We start from the raw sequence: 19,018 nt of genomic DNA on the forward strand, positions 1-19,018 counted from the left end.
TCCAGCGCTCAAGTGTTGGATTGCGTACATTTCAAATGTCAGCCCAATCTCATTACATGATATTCAATGATATCACTAATGTGATCTCTAAGCTTTCATTAATGGCTTACTACTTCTTTATATGGTATCATGCGGTTGAATTAGGGAGAATTATTCTCATTGACTGCACCTTCACAACTTCCCTGTAAAAAAGCTGCTTATAAAATTAAACCATTATGCTCGATGGATTTACCATTTTTCTTGTTTGTTTAAACCTTCAAATCAGGGCCAGCTTGTTGTTAGCAGTACTTTCAATTACAGTTTTTTTCTTGAGTCTGTGTTCCATGAGGACTATACTGTCAGAGGGATGTAGGGGTATATTGTTACAAGCTAAGCACATTTTCTGTGTTCAAATTAACCTTTGCATGGCTCAGTGGGGTGGCACCTAGCAGCTTGATCAATCATTGGTCTGTCTTGGGTGCAAAATCATCAGAAATCCCATTCCACCGCCTTAATATAGCAATTCAGCATCAGTGCTGACCACACTTCAGTTTAAGAACAACACACAGGTGCTAAAAAAAACAAAAACGGCAACTGTCTCTGTCTGAAACCAGCAAAGACTTGTTTTCCCCTTCGATTTATATAGGTTTTTAATAGAACTGTATGTTGATCTGTGTTTAAAAATATATTCAGATATTCAGATATTCAGATATCAGATATCAGATATCAATACAATTATAGTAATTTGAACATATCATTTTCATTATTATTATTATTATTTGTAGTTGTGCTTGTTGTTGTAGCAGTAGTACTAGTTTATATTTTTATAATGCTTAAAACTGAATTTTTCTAAGTCTCTGTTTTAGATTACAGTTGTCTATATCCGCACACGTCTTGTGTGTGTGTGCAAAACTTGGCCCATTTTTACTTTTACGATACGTTATGAATTGTGTAGGCTGTGTTGGCAGGAGTTTGTATTATTTTTAAACCTGTGCTTGATTTCCTGGCTGCTTTGAAGTGACATCTTTATTAAAAAAAAAAAAATCTTGGCCAATTAATGTGGGCCTTGTCAGTAAAGCAGAAAATAAATACCACTTCACCTTAAAGCTATTTGAAAATGACAGTGAGCTAGTTTTAAAAAGAGCATTTGATCGTTTTACTAACAGCAGGGCAGCTCATTGTAGGATTGTTATGCAAGCAATCAGCAATCAGCCCAAAATGTTTATTATCACTTTTTGGCACTTGACAAGTCCTGCACCATGTGTGGTGAAAAATCTATTCAAAGGTCAAACTGTGCAGGTTGATTGAGAGATGGCTGGATGTTGTGAAAACAAAATCTTTTTCATCTTTTTGACATCACAGTCTAAGTTGGAGAGGATTTTGAAATGTTCCAACTATGGGCTCAAACTTTAATCTTCTCACACCCTCCATTGCCACTGAGACAAATTTGTTCTCTTTCAGAGAATGTCAGGAACTTGAAAACAGACTCATACATCCTGCTACTACCTTCTAGCTATTCTGGTAGAGAGTCACCAGCATTGCCTACCAAGTATAATGGTCTTTCCCTCAACAAGCATAGTTCTCTATATCTCATTAATTGACTGCAATAGTTTATGTGAACTTCTCCACGAATACGTTTTTTTTCTTTAACTTGAGAGTGTGTGTGTGTGTGTGTGTGTGTGTGTGTGTCCAGGCTAAAAGCGTTATGTACCACAATCCGTTAGATCTCTGCTGTAGTATTTGTGATCCAGCAGTAGGGGGTGCCACACAACCCGCCACCACTCGATGATGACAGTCCTGCATCACCGTTAGTTGCTCTTTTATAATTTCCCTTGACAGATTTAAATATCCTACCAGGTATGAAATTCAGGACAGGAGTTACAGAAATGTTAAGGCACAGGTAATATCAAATGGCATTATTATTGAAAGTGACTCAAACTTCACTAATTTCAGAAAGGAATGTTGTGCGTTGGTGTCAACTTCATTCACTGTATTTATTTGAGCCAGGTCATAATCATTTGATTGCCACAATCACTAGAATCAGGTCATTAAAATGATTAATTCAAAAGATTAGTTCACTGAATCGTTAAGTTTTTGACCGGAGCTCCTACTGTGCAGTCCCACTCACTCACTCAAACCCCAGACATAGGATGTTCTTATGATCCCCAGCCAAAGTGTTTATAGGCAAGTGCAGCCATCTTGGCAACCCCCTTAGATAATATTGCAGACTAACATGACCAGGATCCTATTTTTAATAAATGTGAGAGAGCAGCAGCAAATGTTGAGAATCAACACTTAAATCTAATAGAAGCCACTCTGATTGCAAGTAAGGGTTTAAACACTTTTTTCTCATGGTTTATACCCGGCCATGTTTATTCCAAATCTGTCTTTACCTGCTGCCACCATCAATTGGAAGAATACTGAACCTCAACTCTGAGCAGCAACTGCCATATCTCCAGGATTGGCATTGGCTGTTTAGGTGGAGGTGCAGGACATGTATCATTACCACCACCTTCAAGATTCTTTAGGGGGTTGTTCTCCTCCCCTTTTTAGGATTTTCTTTTAGAGAAAGCTGGACTCAATGTGAAGAAACCTGAGCCTCCATTCATTTTTTACAGTTCACTACCCTTATTGCCTGACTACCAACAATAACACGGACATGCACTCACATTTCAGCCATTTATCTGTAGAGTGAATCCAGTCCAGCTGAAATGAGCCCTTTTTAATCAGGTCAAATCACCTGTATAACACTGATGTGTGTTCAGAGATCACAGTGGTATGTTTGGGAGCCTTCGGACTGTGATGCACAATGCAGATTCAGTCTCAGTGGGTTGGGCACGAGAGGAATTTCCTGCACAGCCGACTGCAAAAAGAATAATGTCAGAGGAAATGAGAAGATGAGGCTGATACTGTGGATCTCTCATTGGGGAAATCAAAATGGATCAATGTAATGACAATGGCTCTGGTGCAGCAGCTGTGTGTTTCAGAAGGCAATGGACTGTGACAGTTATGGGGCTCGTTCTCTAGCATTCTGTGAAAACACATCTTCATAGAAGCTTTGGTTTATGGTGTGAACACATCCCTGGCTTGGAGGAGTGACAGCGAGCTGCCTCACAGAGCCCCCCATTGCTGTTTGCTCTATACGCAAAAACACCAAAACCATTCTAATCGACATCACACTTTGCATGTGTTTTCATGACGAGGGCAATATTTCCATAATTAATAAACATCCAAGCAACCAGCACTCTGTAAAGGTCATGTGTGTGTGTGTGTTTGGAGGGGGTGCAGCGTACCTTGACTGTCATTCTACAGACCCAGTTGAATCTTCTTGTCCTCGGATACACTACAGCAGTGTCCGGGTCACTGGGTCTAACCCATAGGGTCAAACTGCGGCTCAGAATCAACATCAATTTTTGTTTCACAATATTGCACTGACTCAGAATATAAACAGCACAGGTACTAATCTCTACCATGGCAACAACATTCACAGCATCTCTTCCTGTTCAGCAATCTGTCTTCACAGTCAAATCACAATGTTTTGTTATGAATTACAGAGCTTTTATTTTGACATTTTTTAACTTGGGTCTGTTGATTGTGTCAGACCTCTGAAAAAGTCGCTACGCAATGTAACAAAAAAATAACATCTACTACTAATAATAAAGTAATACTAATAAAGCACAGTCGGTTTCATTTCATGAAAAATATTGATAATAAAATCTTCAATAAAGATAAACCAGGCGGGTTGAACACAAAGTTTCTACCTTTACTCTGCATCATTGACTGTTTATACAAAGGTTGGCACACAACGTCCAGCACACGAAACAAGAAGAAATTGACAGTATAATGTAGAACTGTAGGAATCATTCTTAAGTAGTTCCAGAGCATTACCACAGGCCAAGCTAACAGGCAAGTTCAGAACAGCACTAGAATTATAAGAAACACCAAAATCCAGATTTGTCCATCAGGTGGTGATCCGTGGAAGAATTCAGTTTATCTTATAAGCTGCCGGTTCCCATGACAGCAACTAGGGAATTAATACTTGAACATGAATCCATCTGATGGGGGGGAAGGATTATCAACAGATTAGAATAGAGCTGACTGAAGTCTCATCTTTCTTCGGATTTCTCCATCAACCCACTCACCTAACTGCTCAAATCTCCACATTGAGCAGAAAAGTGAATAATTTTTTTGCGTTTGTGATCTGTGTTAGAATAATCTGTAACATCTTCCTTCTAACTTTAAATGTCTTGAAAATCTCTGCACTGTGCCATAAAAGTAAAAGCTTGGAAATAGTCATCTGTTTGGTTTGCAGACAAGTCTTCTCTGGAATGAAGACCAGTCATGGGATATGAGTAGGATTAGGAGGAGGGGTGTTCACACGTACCCACAAGCACTCAGACTCTGTGACCTGCTTCTGCTTTGATATGCTGAGCCCTCAGCAACGCCTTGTGTACAGACTGCAAACATCAAATCAGTTCAGTCCCATTATCCAATAGCATGTCTCCAATTGTATGTGCTTTACACAACATTCCTGAATACAATCACAGCAGATCAGAGAAAGGGGGTGATTGTTTACTGAATTTTTGTTTTTATTTTGAGATAAATTATACACAATTATACTTGACAGTTAAATTTTACCCAACAGGATAAACATGACACTAACACTAATTTCATTCTCTCACAGTCAGGGAATTGTTCTTGCCAGTGGCATGTGTCATCCTACACAGTATCTTCATCTAAGTACAAATCTCTATTAAAGCACCATCACAGAACATGAAGACATTTTTACAGCGAAATAAAAAAAATGAAATAAATATACGTGCATCAGTGTTAACTAATAAATCAGTGAAAATGTTTGGTTCATTATGAATCTGTAGCAGGTCAGAGGACGTCACCTGAATCGTGGTCTCGAACACATTTGGGTTCACACTGTTTAAAGAATGTGGCCCAGATCCGCTCAGAATGTGCTCTGAGCGATCAAATCTCAAATATGCCCTCAGTGCATCATGGTTGCGTTTACACCTGTACACAGAGCTGGATCAGTGCCCTGTTCCTGGTGTATTCAATAATATTGGTGGCACGTGTATTTAGGACTCTTGTGATCTGAAGAGTACATATTAATATTTGTGCCTTTGAGTGTTTTAGTGCTCAAAGGAGTATAATAATTAACAGGGAAGCAGCAATGATATGTCTCATTTGTAAATAAAAAGCCAAACTCTAATTAAAAGCAATGAGTCTGAACTGTAACCATCCCTCTGTGTAGAATGTAAAGGCAAAGGAAGAATGAATGTGACTCTGGGTACAACGCACTCCATTCACACTTCAGAGCAGGCTTCTTTTAAATAAATGATAAAGAAAAGCTTTGTATTAAAAAAGAGAGAGAATTTTACTGTGTGGTGAAGTAAAACAAACCAAACAAAATCCCATAAGGTTTGTTTTTTAAATGACAGAACTGTTTGTCTTAGCTGGCATTGAAAAGTGATTTTGTGGCAAGAAGGAGACAGGAGGCATCAGCTGCACTCGGCCCTCAGCGCAGACAGGCCTACATAGTGGTACACAGACTGTTCCACGGAAACATGTATGGTGGATGGAGGTATGGTAAGGGGAGGGGGAGGGGACAGAAGAGGGCGAATGCGTGAAACAGCCAGGAATAGAGGAGAGTACCAAGGAGGGAACAGACTGTGGGAGATAGAGTGAGAGAAAGCGGGAGGGGGGGCATTAGAGTGGGACGGGTTATGATGTAGTGTGTATGTGCAGGGGGCAGGGCTTATGTACGGAGGGAGGCTGGCTGCTGGATAGAGAGGATTGTCAGCATCACTCTTAATCTGCCTATCCAAAGTACCACAGGGTGGGCTCTCCTTTCCTGCCCTGTCCATCTCCCCCTTCCTGTCTTCTCACCTCACTCTCTCCTCCTCATCGTCTCTGGGTCACCCCTCACTCTGGCTCTGCTCTGTTACTCTGCTCACATTTGTGCCGGGACATCAGCCGAGGTCTGCCCCCTTGTCTCTCTGTCCGTCTCTCTGCATGGTGGACATGAAATCCAGCCGGACTTCCTCCAAGTCAGCGGTGGTGCAATGTCAGCCAAATAACGTGAGTGGGAGATCACTGCTGGGTGTGTGTGTGTGTGTTTGTGTGTGTGGTTATTCGTATTATGTTCTATTACCATGATGCTGAACTGGCTGCTGAAGCAATAACAGCTGGTCTTGCATTCATAGGGCTATATTGTGTGTCTGTGCATCTAAAGCATTAAGGGCAGAGCGTGTGTGAGACTGTAGAAGTGAAGTGTGATGTGGCTATGTGGGCAGACAGTGGAAAAAGTTTTTAAAAAACTTATTGAGAGGAGCTGGGCACATACACACACACACACACACACATAGAGTTGCCTTTTGTGCTAATATGCTATGATTGCTGTCAATGTAATGCTATAGGAAAGTACATGGGAAATAAAGTCAGTAGATGAACACCTACCAGGTTCACAACCTGACGTGGCTCTACTTCAGTTGTACAAATATGAAGCTAAAATATCCAGGATACAGGTGAAGCCATCTTTGATGTAATAATTATTTAGCGATTGTGGTGTGGAGCGGCACTGTCCAGGTCACACTGATACAAGAAACATTAGAAGCATTAGATAAAGTGTAGTTAGTCATGTAAGCTGCCTGTGAATCAGATTTTTTATTAATATTTTCATCGAAATTTTAGATTATCAGGCTCAAAGGAACAAACCGACAGTTTGGAAATTTCACTTCATTGTTTTACCCAAAATCAGATGAAAGCAGCATAATTTATTTTATGTGAGTCCAGGATGACACTGGAGATGTTCATTATCACAGTATCAGTTGTTTCAGTGAAAGCACCAAACAACATCTGTTTATGCTCAAGGGACAAAGACCTCGAGCAGCTTCTGTTAGCAAAGGAGGACGTCATGTGCGAGATACCACCGCCAGAATACCACAATTCTGATGACTTATGATGATTTGGAATATCTTGGCTGAAGCACTCAGTTTTGTGCAAAAGCAATTTCAGAGTTAGATTCCACCAAGACATTAAAGGATATCAGTTTTCAATTGATGAACTGTAAATAGCTGTGGAAGTGAGAATCCAACAGTTCATCCAGAGGGTTGGTTTCCCTTTTCAATGTCAGTCAGGCAAGTTTTCCTTTACACCATGGAAAATACTCAGAAAGAATAATAACATTTGACCAAGATATGGGAGGAAAACACTCTTTCAGAACATGCAGAGTTCTGTATTTGGCAGCCGGGCTTTAAATGAGTGTGTTCAACACATTTTTAACTGTTTACCTAATGAGCCCCCTTGATCGAGTGTGTGATCCAGCTTTGCTCTCCAAGTAACTTTCTAATATAAAAAATAATTGCTCCATATTTGCACATAGTTAGTAATCACATCACATGATAGTGATCTTTTAGACCAGCTGGCCCTGGGTCCAAAGGAAATGTGAGGTCTAATATAAAGCAGCATTGACATGTTATGAGTCGTCACAGTTAGTGATGGCAGGAACATGCTGACAACAGGTCAGTCCTTCAGTGTGAATAACAAATACATGATAATCTGCAAATGATATCACAGCTGCATGCAACATGACATTTGTATATATTAGAGAAGAGCACTGCACTCTGGGATGTTATGACATACAACTAATTCACAGTTCAACACTGCGTGTAGTTTGTGATGGATGATCAGGCCTGTCTTACTTTGCACATTCCATCATCCAAGTTGTTCATCATTACAAACACTGGTGCCACTTTTAAGTGTCACCTCACCACCAGTGCAGCCAGTAACCCAAAGGTTTTGGAAAAACCAAAAATACTCACCGCCAACCAGAGTATGTGGAACACAGCCATTAATATAACTATAAGAATTATAGGCATCCTCCATGCCTGTGACGAAATTTGCTTGAGTCCGTGTTTATGTATGCAGAGAGGAAGGTGCACATTCTGTGAATTATTTAAGAACTTAAATACTTAATACTTAAATACTTGCTCACTGTATAGATTTACTTATAGGTTTTCTATAGGAGGTCTTTATTCACTAACCTACTGACCTACTTAACCCTTAAAGGAGAAGGAGTGAACTTCCCCTTTCATCTAATGTTGGTAATGTTTTGCTATAATGTCGTTATAATGTCGTTTCCAAGGAGTGGATTGTATATTTGTTTAAAATGAATTATTCTGACTAGCATTATACGCCGGTTTTGATTATGCCTTTTGAGAAATTGTGCATTCTGAACTATAATGGGGGAAAGCCTCAAGACGAGGAAAGACCAATGTCACCTGGTTCAAAGTGGCTCTGATTCTCTGGCTCTTCCCAGAGAGCACCTGCTGTATATTGTATGTTTTTCCCACTTATTTCCAGCTCAACCCTTTCCAACTTAATGAGATTGTTTTTGGGACACAATGAATGGTGTTTATTTTTTGTTTGTTTTTTAAATCAATAACTGTAGGCTATGACTGTCCATCCTTTCAACTCCCATTACCAACCATCATCGAGTGCAGCACCATTTCAGAATCATGTGTAATAAAGAGGATACAGAAGGGGAGTCTACATACTTTTGAGGGCAGATGTGTTCAGCAGTCATCTGATACGTGCATTGTTTCTGCCATCATGTATGTTCCTGCATTACAGTAGATCTGTGATACTATGTTCACTATAGATGTGTGTTTCTAAATGCATGTAACAAAACAAAGAGTCAATCAAGAAATGCTTCTTTTGCATCTGTCCAGTATGATGTGTTAACTTAACTAGAATTGCACTCAGTAAATATCATACCTCTGCCAAGGCTCAACAGTCCCATTACAATAAAACAAGCTTTATTGCTAAGGCCACCTTTCTCAGTCACACATAGTTCTCTGAGAAACCAACAAAAAAATTGAAAAGTGTCCTGCAAAAGGAAGGTAAAGAAAGTGAAAAATCCTGTATATGGATCTGTGCTAAAATTTACTGACCTTCCACCAAGTTCTGTGAAAACCCTGCTAACTGACAAACAAACCCATTTGAAAACCAAATCTCCTTGTTGGAGGTAGCAATGATCTCCGCCGGCTTCAGGTGTGGGGGGGGTCCTAAATAACAAGCACATCCTATTGCTCAACCAGTGATAGAGATATTCTCTCTTATGTAAATGGCTTAGTGACAGAACTGAGAGAATATTTTCTTCTTTAGCTTTACCAATAGATGTTTCCTTCTCCACCAGCAGGGACAGCAGCAGGGTCGGACCAGCAGTCCAGACACCATACATCCTGATGACGAGACCACAGACACAGAGGACAATGATGAGGAAGACCTGGGAGTTCTGGACGACCAGCGAAGCATCATCATTCACCTTCTCTCCCAGCTCAAACTTGGCATGGACCTGACTCGAGTAAGAGGCTGGTTTTGACTTCATCTTTTAGGTTTGAAGTCATGAGTGAAAAGACCTTTTTTGACCTGACTCATGAAACAACATATGTCGTATCTCATTATATACATAGGCCTGCATATTGACATATACTGTATCATGTGAGTCGTTCACCTCTCCCCTCTGTGCTGTGCATTTGTAGTCAGCACTCACATGTCTCCTGTTCATGTGATTGTGGTGACTCTTTCAGACCACTGAGCTCAAGCTGATTACTGATTGGCCGTTGCTTCAGATCACAGAGATAATGTGCTGATTATGAAAGGGCTGGGGGCATCGGTGTGATCATTTAGACATAACTTACATATGCTTTCTATCAGTCCATCCATCATCCATCCATCCATCCATCCATCCATAAATCCATCTATCTATCCATCCATCCAACTATCCATTTATCCATCCATCTATCCATCTATCCATCTATCCATATGTCCATCCATCCATCCATCTATCCATCTATCTGTTGACATTCCTCCTTCTCCATTTTCAGGTTTTCTTCTTTCTAAGTTTCTGTTTGTATCTCTTTTTGGCAAAACATTTCCTATGATTGCTTTTTGCAGATGAGATTGCATTTGAATTTCGCTTCTGATCACATCTTCTGCAGGCGTATATCTTGTTTTGAAACTTCTTCTCCGTCCGTCTCCCAGGTGGTGCTCCCTACCTTCATTCTGGAGAAGCGCTCCCTGCTAGAGATGTACGCCAACTTCATGGCTCACCCTGACATGTTCCTCTCCATCACCTCCGGCTGCACACCAGAGGAGCGGATCATTCGCTTTGTCGAGTACTACTTGACTGCCTTTCATGAGGGTAGAAAGGGTGCTGTGGCCAAGAAGCCATATAACCCCATCCTGGGGGAGAACTTCCACTGTTCTTGGTATGTGCCCCGGGACCGTGTTCGGCCTCTCAAGACCACTGTTCCCAGTTCAGCACCCATAGCCCCCTCTAACATTCCCAGGTCCTCACAGAGGGGGACAGATGGCAGCAGCAGAACAACGTCCGACTGCTATTGTGTTCGCTTTGTGGCTGAGCAAGTGTCCCACCACCCACCTGTATCAGGCTTCTACTGCGAGTGCAAGGAGAGGAGAATGTGTGTCAACACTCATGTCTGGACCAAGAGCAAGTTCATGGGCATGTCTGTGGGAGTCTCCATGGTTGGGGAAGGTAAGAGAACATGCAGCCTGTTTCAAAGATGACTGATGTTGAAAGGTTGTTTTTCCATTTTCTTTCATATTAAACAAATATCTTTACAATGCTAGCTAAAGCAGTTTATATTTACGAACGAAATCTCACTATTTAGTGTCCTTGAGGTGTAACTGCACCATCAGTGGCCAGGGCCAAGACCAAGACTACGAGTGAGGCTTGCAACCTCTGGTGCTTGATGATGTTGGAGGTGGTCTGGGACACATGGCCAAATTCTTTTAACATTACGAACACAAATGCATCCGAGGCCAGTACACCAACCGCTTTATGATGACATTTATTATTATATTTTTACACCTCTAAGGGTTTCACATATATTGACGGGAAATTTTCATCTCTTTTTTTAAATCTTGTTTCAATGATTTATTCACACACACACACAGACACGCACGCGCACACACACACACACACACACACACACACACACACACACACACACACACACACACTGACAATGTAAATGTTTTTTTTTTACATTTAGAGCAGGGAAATGAGAGGTGATCACTTGTTGTTACAGGAGACTCTTGTTCAGACGCATTCTATTGCCAGGTGTGACCTGACTTTCTTGCAGCTGTACACTTGTACATTCTTCTTTGTCAAGACTGAGCTGATTCAAATGACAAGTAAATCCTTGAGAGGTCACCCAGGAACAATACAGATTAACCTTACATTGCATAATCATTTGACATGTGGATAAAAACACAAAGGACTCAACATAATTCAGCTGATTTTCACTTTCAGCCATACACATTTAAGGTTTGGGATAACCAACAAGATTTTCTTCTTTGTGTAAGTGTCCATACAATGTTCAGGTATTGTCTAAAGTCATCTAAGATTAATTATTTGAGTATTCCCTTCAATAATACAATATGATTCAGATTATAATAGAGTATTTGACCTAATATTAAAATTACTGAAACATGCTGCTTTGGTATTTAGACTCCTCTCTACTAACTCCAGTCTGTATGTGTAACACATATCTCGAGAACTATTCACCTTCTCAACTTCACTCTTTGCATGTGTGTTGTTAATAGCCCAACACAGAGCAGTGTAGAATTTTCATTCGCAACAATGGCAATTGGGAGCACTGAATAATTTTAAAATATGAAATTGGATTGGCTTAAGTATAAAGATATATTTTTGAAATTGTTGTGTCAAAATAAATGCTGCTTCCCTCTGGGCCCTGCTGCTCTACTTCGCTGATTTCAGACACTTGATGTTTTGTATCTAGTAATAAATCAGGAGGAGATCTTATGAGGAGGTGTTTCTGCATCACCAGACATCTCAGCTTCATTACGATAGCTCCAGATTACAGGAGAGAAGTGAAAGGGGAATGAGTATGGAACTGCACAGAAAGATTAAAAAATGACAAAGGCTCTATCAGCATGATCATTTTATTAGTAGTGAGCTTTTAAGTTAGCTTTTTGTTAAATAAGATTTTAATCTGTTTCTTCTTTTCTCCAAATTGACATAGTGTTCTTGCTCATGGCAAAATGTTCATGTGTTCAGTTAACTGCTGCAATACCACATGTCTCTACCTCAGGGACCCAATGCTAACTGGTGCGAATATCATTGTTTGACAGTGTGCAGCTGTTCACTACCTTAACGTGTGTGTGTGTGTGTGTGTGTGTGTGGCTGTAATTAGGCCAGCATTAAAGCATTAAGCATTTGTTAGCCTCCTGAGTTCTTCTCACCAATAGTGGTGCAGGAGGTATAAACCCTGTGTGTATGTACTATGTACCTTTTTTAGTTCCTCATGGTCGATGGACAAACCATTCAGCCATGATGAAAATGTACTATTTCAAATAGATGAGACATATAATAAACATTCAGTTTCACATGGGCAACATGAAGATGGGAGGGGGGTTTCTCTGATATTTTCCATTTATTTACACACATGCAATATACTATAGTATTTTCACTATATTCAATAATTGGCTCATGTATTATCAGCATTATGGCCCTTCATGCATTTGGCCTATCACATATATCATACTGATTGTTAGAGAGAGAGAGAGAGAAAGAGAGAGAGAGAGAGAGAGAGAGAGAGAGAGAGAGAGAGAGAGAGAGAGAGAGAGAGAGAGAGAGAGAGAGAGACTGTGCGTGCGCGTCGGTAGAGGAGACAGCTGTTAGTTACATAAGCGGCAGTGAGGAAGGGGGGGCAGATCTGGATGGGAGCTCAGGAAGACAAAATCCAAGCCAAACCAAATGCTAAATCACAATGTATCTACAGATTTGTAACTACACTGATGCATGTTGGAAACTGGAGACAGACAGAGTGAGTTCAACAATTAGGTTCAACTTCAGAATTCAGGAATTTCTTTAGCAATTTTCATGGCAGATCATCCACCACAATAGAGGATGGACTTTTGTCTATGTACATTGTCGCCTTCATCATTGTCTGTGCAGCTGTTCACTTTACTCTACTTTTCCATATAATGTCATTCTACATTTAACAGCCAGTGTTGATACACCTTGTCGTCTCTGTCCTGCTTCTCCCAGGTGTTCTGTATTTGTTGGAGCATGATGAGGAGTATGTGTTCACACTGCCATGTGCTTACGCCCGCTCAATCCTGACTGTGCCATGGGTGGAACTCGGGGGAAAGGTCACCATCAACTGTGCCAAGAGTGGGTACTCCGCCACTGTCACGTTCCACACCAAACCCTTCTATGGAGGAAAAGTGCACAGGTAGGCAGAGTGTCTGCTGGCTCTGTGATCCTTAATAACACGGTTATCCAGTTATATGACAAAATTAACTCTAGCTATTCCGCTGAGCCACATCAGCCTATACACCCCAGCTGCATCGCTTCTGCCATCTCAAAACGTGTCGCCTGGAGTGAGGAAACGATGGATGCACAAACACGAGAAACAGACTAGCACCCAAGGGAAATTTATTAAACCAATGTTAACCTGTTGACTTGTCTCAGCAGGATAAAGGAGCCCTGGGTGTCAATAGAATTACTAGTGGTGGATACTCTAACAAGTCACACATGAGGAACGCCTGAGAATACTTAATTGATGGACTTTGATGGAAAACTACATTAACAGGAGAGAATGAGCAGGAACCACTTGGACCAATGGGAACACCACTTGGCAACATGAGCGGATCTGAAGAACTAGATGATGCTAGTACATTTAGATCAGCGGTTCTCAAATGTTTTCGTTGTGGTGAATCTGTAGCTCGACAGATGTTCCATCAGAAGAATAGATAAAAGCATCTGCAGTCTTTTCTTGAAACTTATATGAACACTGAATTCTAAATGTATCTAACATCTAGAATGTCACACATCCGACCTTTCTGCTCCGCAAGGCATCGCTCATACTCTGGAAAACCTAATTTGTTCCATGATGCAAAATGGATGTTATGATAATTTAAATTATAATTTAAACTAATGCAATGTGATTTCAGATCACAGTCCTCTCATTTGCACTAATTATCATTGGATTGTGCACATCCCAGGATGGTGATATGTTATTCCTAAATGTTAAATGTTGATTTCTGTCAGAGTAACAGCAGAGGTGAAGAACAACCACACAGGAAACATAGTGTGTAAGGCCCAGGGAGAGTGGAATGGGATTCTGGAGTTCACCTACAACAACGGGGAAAACAAGGTGATCGATACCTCCAAACTGCCAGTCATCAAGAAGAGGATCCGGCCTGTGGAGAAGCAGGGCCAGTACGAGTCACGGTGGGTGCACTTAAGTCAGTCACGCACATTTTTAAATGTCTAGTCGGTAGAGAAACTCACATGAATTAAAAAATGATGCTACAAAGTATTTCAAGGTTCAGTTTGTAGCACTAAGGGACAGTGGTAAATTACTAGTAAATTAGAATATTACCAAAAAGCCTGCCATTCAAGGATTTAGGAGAAACTACGGTGGCCTGCAGGTAAGTGCAAAAAGCCGTCTTTGGAGTCAGTGTTTGGTTTGTCTGTTCTGGGCTTCAGCAGAAAAATGTAAAGGAGTCATTCTTTGGTAACTAGATTCTTAGTTTCAGGTGATTCAATAATTATGATTATAATTTTTTTTTTTCTGCTGAGATCTAGAGACTACACACCGGACCGTTACGCTCATATTGCACTCTTAAGAGTTCAGATTAAGATTAAGATTCCAGCTCCTTTCAGTGCATATAATTATGCTGGAACTGAAACTCATTTCAGCTCTTCCACTTTCAATGCTTGAATTATTTAAACTGACTTTAATTTGACGATTTCTTGATGTGTGCTTTCGTCTCAAAACTGTGACATGATCTTTGATGATTTTGGGGATGTAAGAGATTTTGATTACAAAGAATGATGCTTTGTGAGATTGTAAATAAAACACATTACTCCCATCAGGCTAGTTTTTGTAACAATGTCAACAGGCACATTTTGAACACATAGTTGTTCACCCTTCTAATAGATTGAGGAATCTCCATCTTTCTGTCTCTCTCTCTTTCCATTTGTCTGTCTGTCTGTCTGCCAACTCTGAGATGATAACAATGTTGACCTCATAGTGTTGTCATACAAAGCACAGCGTCTGTGTTGATCTGGGTTAGATGATCTGAAATACATGATCCTGAGCACATATATGTAGCCTCATATCGGAAGCGTATCTGTTCACAAGTCATAACAGTTGTACACATAAATGAATGATTGTGCCGTGAGCTGTATTTTGATTTCCTAGACAAGTCAATGTCAATGACAGCTGTTCTGGTTCTGTGTTTCCTGTGTGTAGGTGTCTTTGGCAGCATGTGACAGCATCGCTAGAGGCAGGAAATATGGACACAGCCACAGAACACAAACACTGGCTGGAGGAGAGGCAGCGCAGTGAGGGCAAACAGAGAGCGACCACCAAAACCCCCTGGAAACCCAAGTATTTTGTCAAAGAGGTGAGGAGCAGCACGCTTCAGTAACACCCGCTGCCTTTGTGACCACTAACAGGTTCATGGGTTGGTGGGTTCTGGATCATATTTTGTCTTTTTAGGGACTTTGCCAACTCAGTATTTAAAACATCATGTTATCTCACAACATGTTAGTAGCCAAGTTGTATAAACTTTTTTTTCTAACCCTGGAAATAGTGAACAATATTGTTTATGGTTTTATTTTGATAAATACAATCCCTTGTTGCTCACTTCAAACACACAACTCGCTTCGTCTGTCTCCTTTGTCTCTTTTGACTGAAAGGTATGAACACACATTCACAGATTTTTCCTTTCTTTCTTTTATGCCACCACACATAAAACAATAAATGTTGCATCCACCTGACTGAGTGAACTGATTGAACAGAAAATGTAAAATATTGAACCTGTGCACATATACAGTATAGTGACATCATGCTGACAGGTCAAGAAACAGGTTGTGAGCAGGTCCAAGATGAAACCCGAAATGCACTTTAAAATCGTGATGGATACCTACAATTCAATCTTATTGCCTGCTGTTGTGAAGTTTGACTGCTTGTGTTTCTTGACCTGTCTCACTTCATGTGATGTGACATTGTGACTTTGAGGACTGCATGTCTCTTTTGTAGTTTCATACATTGTTTGTTATTTGCTTCTTCTTTATGATCAAATAATTTCTGCTTGAAAATGTTATATAATATAATAATAATTTGTGTGTGTGTGTGTGTAGGGTGAAGGCTGGGTGTACCACAATCCTCTTTGGAAAGCTCACTGACCTTGGAGGCAGTTGGTGGCCAGGTCAACGATCAGGGTTGGGGGATTGGCCGTCAAGAAAATGCGGAGAGAGAGAAAGAAACAGACAGAGAGAGAGAGATGAGACTCTCTGTGTGCCAGAACAAGAGGTGCCAAAGACTTCCAGTGGAAAATGGACAGACTCATAGTCATAGTGAGATGAGACTGATCTTACACGGGTATGTTTAATATGACTGGATTCAGACACATACCTGGACTAGATGACAGAATTGGACTTTTTTTTTTCTTATAATAAATCCAAACAACAGCTACTGCCATTCTAAATACTTACTTGTTTGCACAATGTACTCAGCAACTTTTGGTCACAACTGTTTTGCACAACTAACTGTAAACTATATATATATATATATATACTGTATATCAATCAGCCAGAACATTATGACCAAACAATGACGAGTTGATCATCACAAGACAATGGCACATGTCAAGCTCTGGGAAATACAGAATTCATCGGTGAGGAACAGTTGATAGTCGTATAGTCAATATTGCAGATGTGGGAGACATTTGCCGTTGATAAAGACCTGAGGCAGACAACTGTGCCGGACCAATTGGAAAGGACCAGGCCTCATGGGTAGCTGCTGGTCAGCAGTGGTGAGCACCTAGGAACCCTGGAGGATGTGCAGGAATGAGTCTGATCCGCTGTGTTTCCATCTCACAACTTACGGGACTTAAAGGATCGGTATCGCTGCCAGACACCACAAGGACCTCCAGAAGCCTTGTAGACAACAGGCCTCAGTGGACCAACTGTGTGGAAGACATGAGTGGTCATAATGTTTTGGCTCCTCAGTATAGTATAAGCAGCACTGCACATGTGTGAGCGTGTTACGTTTGGGTGTTTGTCTGTGAGAACGGATGAACCATATAGCCAGTTTGAGAAACCAGCCTGGAAGCACATTTCATAGAACCCAGCGGGAGCAGGGCAGAATGTAGCTATGTAGACTGGTTACATTTGGAGCTGAAGCTGTAGCCCACTGATCTTCTACCTGAAGCAACTCAATTTTATAGAATTTTTTAGGAGGGAAACAATGTCACATCTAGACTCATTTTTCATATTCACCTGGGGAATGCTACACACTTAAGAATACACACATTTATCACGATAAGGCTCGGTGTTATTCAACCTCAACATCTAATGAAACCCTCCAGTCACCCATGACTTTACATACAACGACCCCCAAACCATTTACTATGCTGCAGTTTTATCAGAGAGTTGGAAAAATGTTTAAGCCTCAAACGTCAGTTCACTCATAATAGTGCAGAAAAATACTCTCTGACTTCCCTCAAGTGGGATTTCGACAGGCTTTTGGTTTGGTTTTCATTTGTCTCGGTCATCTGATATGTGCCTCTGAAATATCTGCCTCTAGCCATATTTAACATTTTTACAAAAGCTAAATTTAATAATCGATCCCCCCCAAAAATTAATATTTAAGCCAGTCTTTCATTTATTTTAGATTGTATTCCCTGGCAGATGTTCCCAGTGGGAAGTAGTGCAGTGTCATGTAGATTTGACCAGACAAATAAACAACCAAACACATTGTCCTACATTTGACTATACAGTCAACTAAGCTATGCAACTCTTACTGTAGATGGTTGTTCTCGGGCGGGGGGGGCTGGGCTTGTGAAATAACAATATCTGTATTTGTTTAAAATAAATATCTCTTGTCAAACCTGCCGTCTCCCGAATTGAACTATGCTCCTTTGTTGTCTTGGTGCATAAACGCTTCACTTCCTTCCACCGTCACGCGATGTTGATCCTTGCCTGCTGATATCTTGTTACGGTCCACGCTATCAAATAGCACATCACACCCCGTTGCCAGTAGATGGCGCAATCACTATTATTACGTACAAACTAATATATCTGTTTCAGTAGGGGCTCTAATGTAGCATGAGCAATTTTGTGTCAATTGGACAACTTCACTGATCAACTTCACTCTACTGATCTGTCGGTGGCGCTATGACCCTGAATTAATATTAATATATATGGATGTGTTCAGGTCAGGATTATGATCATAGGTCAGTAGTTCGGAGCCGGTTGGATAATGCGGTGTGGATTTACAGAGTACTTCCTGTTTCATGGCAAATCAGTAGGTGGTGCTATGACACTTAGGAAATATTGACACATAGAGCTGTTCAGGCCTGGACTCTTATCATGTGACAGAAGTTTGGTAGTGATAGGACTATGCACACTGGAGTTATGACAACATCGTGTCCTTTGGCGAAGGATGGTCCTTAGTCACAGATCAATGTTTACACGGTTTGAGAAAATATCACAATTCTGACAATGATCCAATGACTTGAGTGAGCTGTTTTGAGCTGTATATTGTAAAGCCTCCAGGAGAAGTTCATCAAAGTATAAAACATGTCACTTCCTGTAGCCAGCAGGTGGCGCTTTGATTTTAATCCATGGTTCTGTGTAGATGTCATCATGCCGGGACTCTTGTCTTACATGTTTAGTTTGGAGTCGATTGCACCGAGTATGTCTGAGATACAGAACATCGTGTTTTGATGGCGTGTAATCAAAATGTTACGCCGTGCCATGATCACACCGTGTGATGAGAACTCGAAATTCAAGGTAGTTTATACCTCCATCTGGTTATGATGACACTCATGTCCACATGAAGTTGATCTGATGAAAACCCTGGGACAAGTACATCAAAGAAATTTTTTGGGGATAACAGCCAAATTGGCCTCTAAATCCAAGATGGCGGGCTTCCTGTTTCTTTTTTCCAATTGAACC

At 40.8% G+C, this 19,018-nt stretch overlaps 1 protein-coding gene across 1 annotated transcript in view; it reads left to right on the forward strand.

Annotated features, from left to right (window-relative positions):
* Positions 1–17,948, forward strand: part of LOC128449875 (oxysterol-binding protein-related protein 10) — a 31,060-nt gene extending 13,112 nt beyond the window's left edge. Inside the window, exons 8-13 of the mRNA XM_053433216.1 lie at positions 9,188–9,355; positions 10,036–10,549; positions 13,091–13,277; positions 14,096–14,278; positions 15,306–15,459; positions 16,199–17,948. Of these exons, the coding sequence (XP_053289191.1) occupies positions 9,188–9,355; positions 10,036–10,549; positions 13,091–13,277; positions 14,096–14,278; positions 15,306–15,459; positions 16,199–16,243 (1,251 nt within the window). The 3' untranslated portion in view covers positions 16,244–17,948. The remainder of the gene's footprint in view (positions 1–9,187; positions 9,356–10,035; positions 10,550–13,090; positions 13,278–14,095; positions 14,279–15,305; positions 15,460–16,198) is intronic.
* The last annotated feature ends 1,070 nt before the right edge of the window (positions 17,949–19,018 follow it).

This window comes from Pleuronectes platessa, chromosome 10 (genome assembly GCF_947347685.1).
Source record: "Pleuronectes platessa chromosome 10, fPlePla1.1, whole genome shotgun sequence".
NCBI lineage: Eukaryota > Metazoa > Chordata > Actinopteri > Pleuronectiformes > Pleuronectidae > Pleuronectes > Pleuronectes platessa.